This window comes from Pollicipes pollicipes, unplaced genomic scaffold, assembly GCF_011947565.3.
Source record: "Pollicipes pollicipes isolate AB1234 unplaced genomic scaffold, Ppol_2.1 Scaffold_4881;HRSCAF=5763_pilon_pilon_pilon, whole genome shotgun sequence".
In the NCBI taxonomy this organism is placed as follows: Eukaryota; Metazoa; Arthropoda; class Thecostraca; order Pollicipedomorpha; family Pollicipedidae; genus Pollicipes; species Pollicipes pollicipes.
Window position 1 is genome coordinate 58,414,625 of NW_023596576.1, and position 4,657 is coordinate 58,419,281.

General features: G+C 53.1%; 1 protein-coding gene across 1 annotated transcript in view; it reads left to right on the forward strand.

Annotated features, from left to right (window-relative positions):
* The window catches only part of LOC119100664 (protein downstream neighbor of son homolog), an 8,488-nt gene extending 6,792 nt beyond the window's left edge, over nucleotides 1-1,696 (forward strand). Inside the window, exon 7 of the mRNA XM_037223740.1 lies at nucleotides 1,490-1,696. Within this exon, the coding sequence (XP_037079635.1) occupies nucleotides 1,490-1,696 (207 nt within the window). The remainder of the gene's footprint in view (nucleotides 1-1,489) is intronic.
* Nucleotides 1,697-4,657: the final 2,961 nt, after the last annotated feature.

The window sequence follows — 4,657 nt, forward strand, 5'->3', positions numbered from 1 at the left end:
TCTTCAATGTTATTTACATCGACGTACTGGAACCGCCGCCCGAATCTGCCGACTGGATCATCGTTGACTGGCCCTGGGATGACGTGCCGATGGTGAGTGAGGACGCAAGGGCCACCTGCCGATGGCGAGTAAGGGCGCGAGGGCCACCTGCCGATGGTGAGTGAGGGTGCGATGGCCACCTGCTGATGGTGAGCGAGGGTGCAATGGCCACCTGCCGATGGTGAGCGAGGGTGCGATGGCCAGCTGCCGATGGTGAGCGAGGGTGCGATGGTCACCTGCCGATGGTGAGCGAGGGTGCGATGCCCACCTGCCGATGGTGAGCGAGGGCGGGATGACCACCTGCCGATGGTGAGCGAGGGTGCGATGGCCACCTGCCGATGATGAGCGAGGATGCGATGGTCACCTGCCGATGGTGAGCGAGGGTGCGATGGCCACCTGCCGATGGCGGCTGGATACACGGGAATCGTGCTGTTGTTAAGTGAGCGCATAGTGAGGGGGAGGGTACAACCAAAGGGTGACAGAGGACATGGGCCACGCACCACGCGCAAGCAATGCCGGCACGGCACCCGCCCGCATCAGAACGGCGCCAGTTGGTCACGGCCGGTGTGCTGGAGCCAACTAGGGCACCTTCGTGGAGGGAATGCTACCCAGCTACCCGTGACGTTGCTAGCCAGGCGCGGTTTGAATTCCGGCGACCAAGCCGGCCGGTCACCACTTTGCCTGAAGGAGATGGGTTGCCTGCAGCTGCAGAGATGGGTTGCCGTGCCTGCAGCATTAGTGATGCGACTGTGAGCGGGTTGAATCTGCTAACGAACATCATTGCTCTAACAGATGCGTGGCGTCACTTGGGTTTCATTACACCTATGCCATTCCTTCGATGTATACGTTTGATATATACTCTGGATACCCCCCCCCGCGATATATACCATCGATTCATATTAATCGATAACATACCCTCGATTTATACCCTCGATATACACCCTCGATGCATACCCTTGATACGTTACCTCTCTGGGAGTCATTCCTGAGTGCCTGGCCATAAATTGCCGGAGACAAAAGTATACACGACTCATAAGCTGATAAAGTCGTTGGGTTCTCTCGAGCAGCACGTTTCCTTTAGTCTGTTGTGGTCTTATTTGTTGGGAGCATCTCTTACTGAAGCTAGTTTGTTTTAATATCATTCTGTAGACTGCCAAAGGTGCCGATTTGATCATTTGAGCCGCATCAGGATCGCAGCATGCCAGACTCGTGGCCTAAACCCAGACTTCCTAAGCACACTCTGCCAGTACGTGCCCACAGCGCACGCCATCAACCAGCCCTTCCGTCAGCACGAGCAGTACCCCTGTCCGAGACTGCGCCCGTCCCCCGGATCTGCCGCCGATGGCGAGTCCGGCGTGCCCGAGTCACCGCCCGCCCCGCCCAGCTGGTGGGGCGGCGGAGCGACGGAGCGGGGCGCCGCCGTTCTAACCAGGCGCTGGGCCGGCCGCAGATCATGGACGACTTCGGCTACCCGCTGGCCGACTTCCTGATGCCGCTGGAGTTTGGAGATCCGAGCGACTGGGAGCCCCAGGGCGACATGATGATGGACCCGACCGACTGGGAATGGCCGTCCGACCCCGCCTGGATCACGTACCCCGACATGAACTCGTTCCTGCCCGAGCACCTGACGTCGATGGGCTTCATAGAGTACAGCTAGTGGGCTGCTGTCCTGGCCGCGGGGCGTGGATTTTGCGTGCTGGAAGTCCCGCGGCGCAACGCAGCCGGCCTCGGCCGGCTCCGGCGGCTGGCGGCGACCCGGCCCCAGGCGGCGCGGTTCCGGTCCGGCGGACGCGCGGCGAGGCGGCCCACCGCCAGCAGCAGACGCCAGTCACCTGGCGGTCTCCTGCCCAGATTGCTGACCCTGGCGAACGGCGAACCAGCGGTGGGCCATATACACCAAGTGGAAGTTGAAGGGGGGAAATTGGAGTGCTTAGTGATAGCCGGTGCCGCGTGAACGCAGCATAATCTGCCCCGTGTTTTCTCCGACTAGAATAAGATGGAGCTCTCATACATATTGAGTTGTAATGTGCAGTGCAAAATAAAACGAGGCAATTGAACGAAAGGATGGACTTCTTTTGAGCCAAGATCACAACACAGGACACGTGAAGGCTGTAATGTCCGTGAAGTTGGCAATTTATTCAGCGATCCATTCAGCGACGAGTTGCGGATTCTCTGAAACTCCAACATATGATCAATTACGGAAGGACAACATCGAAAATAACGATTGTTTGGCAACACATTATAACCTTCAGAGCCAAAAACAAGGTCAAAGGACGGGGAACATTACATCCCAAATATCTGCCGATATTTGCAAGCACCAGGAGATTCACAGGCACAAAAACTGGCGTCCGTGGAAAAGAAAAAGAAAACTAGCGTTTGATGCTTGCAAGTTCAAAATCGGCCGGTAATTTTTGAGGATAGAGAGCTTCCCGGCATTTGAGCCGGAATTTGACTTTGACGGATAACCTGAAGAGGTCAGGACTTCTAGTGGATGTTAGCTCATGCGCTGACAAGCATTCTGATGCTTGAAAAGTTGAAATTCATCGCTTTTTTAAAAGATGTAGAGTACCCAATCATTTCAGCCTTAGTCAGATCTCGACGGGTAACCCTGATAAGTCGGAACTCTTGAACAGCGCTAGTTCATTCTGTGGTGAATACTCTGGAGCACACAAAGTTAAAATGAGCAAGTTATTTTTAGGTGATGTTGGGCTTTCCGTCCTATCGGCCTGACTTTGACGATGAAAAATGACTTTGAGCGGTTAGGACTATTTGACGGACGCTGGTTCCCGCAGTTAACATTGCGTTACTTGAGAAATTGAAATCGGCCGATGACGTTTTAGTGATATGGAGATATCCGTTCTTTAAGCCCGAATATGACCTCGGAGGATGACCTTGAGAGGTCAAGATTTTTGACGCACACTAGTCCTTGTGGCTGTTAAGACTGACGTTTGCAAACTTAAAATCGGCCGGCACTTTTTTGATGTTATGGATTTCGCCGTTCGTCGACCATGCCTTAAACCTTGGGTCACGTGATATTTCAAAACAAGCGTTATTTCCGATGTTCTCGTGCCACTATTGACAATATGACGCCTTTCAGAGAAATCGCAAATCGTTGCTGAATAGATCGCTGAGTAAATCGCCAAAATTTCCCGACACCTGAGCCTTAGTTTGGCTTTGAATGGTAGCCTCGAGAGGTCAGGACTTTTTGACGAACGCTAGTTCCTGCCGCGGTGCGTATTCTGGTGCTTGCAAGCTCGAAATCGACGGCTAATTTTTGAGTGATGTGGAGTTCCCCGTCCTTTCACATGTGGTGACTTGCGAAAGGACGGGGAACTAACCTGACAGCCTTCGCAAAGCAGTGACTAAGCAACGAGCGAATTTTTCCTCGGAGTTGGCCGACTTTTTCAACGTTGGTGGCGTTCAATTCCAAGTAGGGGTCGCTCACCCACCTGAATGAGAAACTGCACCCCTGACCTCAGGTTGGCAGCCAGCCGCTCGGGAGTGACGGTGGTCCCACCAATCCAGAAACGGGTAAAAGTGCACGCCTTAGGTTTGAAAAGCCACCTTGCGCTCCCAGGACTCCAGATAGTTCCCGAAACGTCCGTTTAAAGGGTCAATACCCGTCAACGCTGTCACCAACCCCATTGTTCAATTCGTTCCCGCGGACACAGCTTGCTGACTGTGATGTTTGAGAAAAGTGCACCGGAAAGCCTACTACTTACATGTTCCTCAAATATGGGCCAATATAACAATTTGGGTTACTTAGGTATGAAGTGGCCTGGCTTGACCTTGACCCAATTTTCTAAAAAAAGGCAATTTTGACTTGCTTGTGAGTCTTTGTGCAATTAAAAGTCTATTGGCGCTCAGACTAAGCAAGAAATCGATAGCACCTGTTCCAGATCGGTCGCGAACCTCGACCATCTTGACCAAAGCCATCCCGACATGGGAAAGAAGGCTATTCTTCAGTCATAAGCATGCGGCTCAGACGTTCTCCTGCATGTCAGCTCCCCTCACTACGCAGACAGGACCCGGACATCGCGGGGACGATGTTTCGGATGCCTCCGGGGACATGGGGTTATGCCGGTGGTATCCCGGACCTCACTGGTGGCTAATCCGTGATTTATTGTGTGGAAGGTAGCAGCGATATCATGCCTTACTCCAACGTTAAATAGCAGGTAGGACAGGCGCACAGCATACAAACTGTTATAGTGATGCCTCTGCTGGACAACGTCAACAACGGTAACGCTTCGGAATATGCCGTTGCACAGCTCCGCACGCCGGGTATTCGGCAAATATACAGAGAAATACTTGTGCAATCCTCCCTCCAAAACACGGATAGCAAGTGTTCGCGCCACGTTTCATGCCTTCCGCACACCTCCAGGCTAGCAGAGGCACCAGATCCCCAGAATAACACGCGTTTCAACGTCGCCAAAGCCGGAGATCAAACGCCACGTCGCTACGACCGTCCGAAAGACAGGCAGCTGGTCCAACTCACTGTCAGTTCAAATGAAAATTAATACGTCTCGGTACGATGCAAAGAAGAATCCGACGCACAAATCCCCCAAAACAAGCTAATCTCACGAAAAAATATATTTACTTCTGTCACAATAGAACCCCA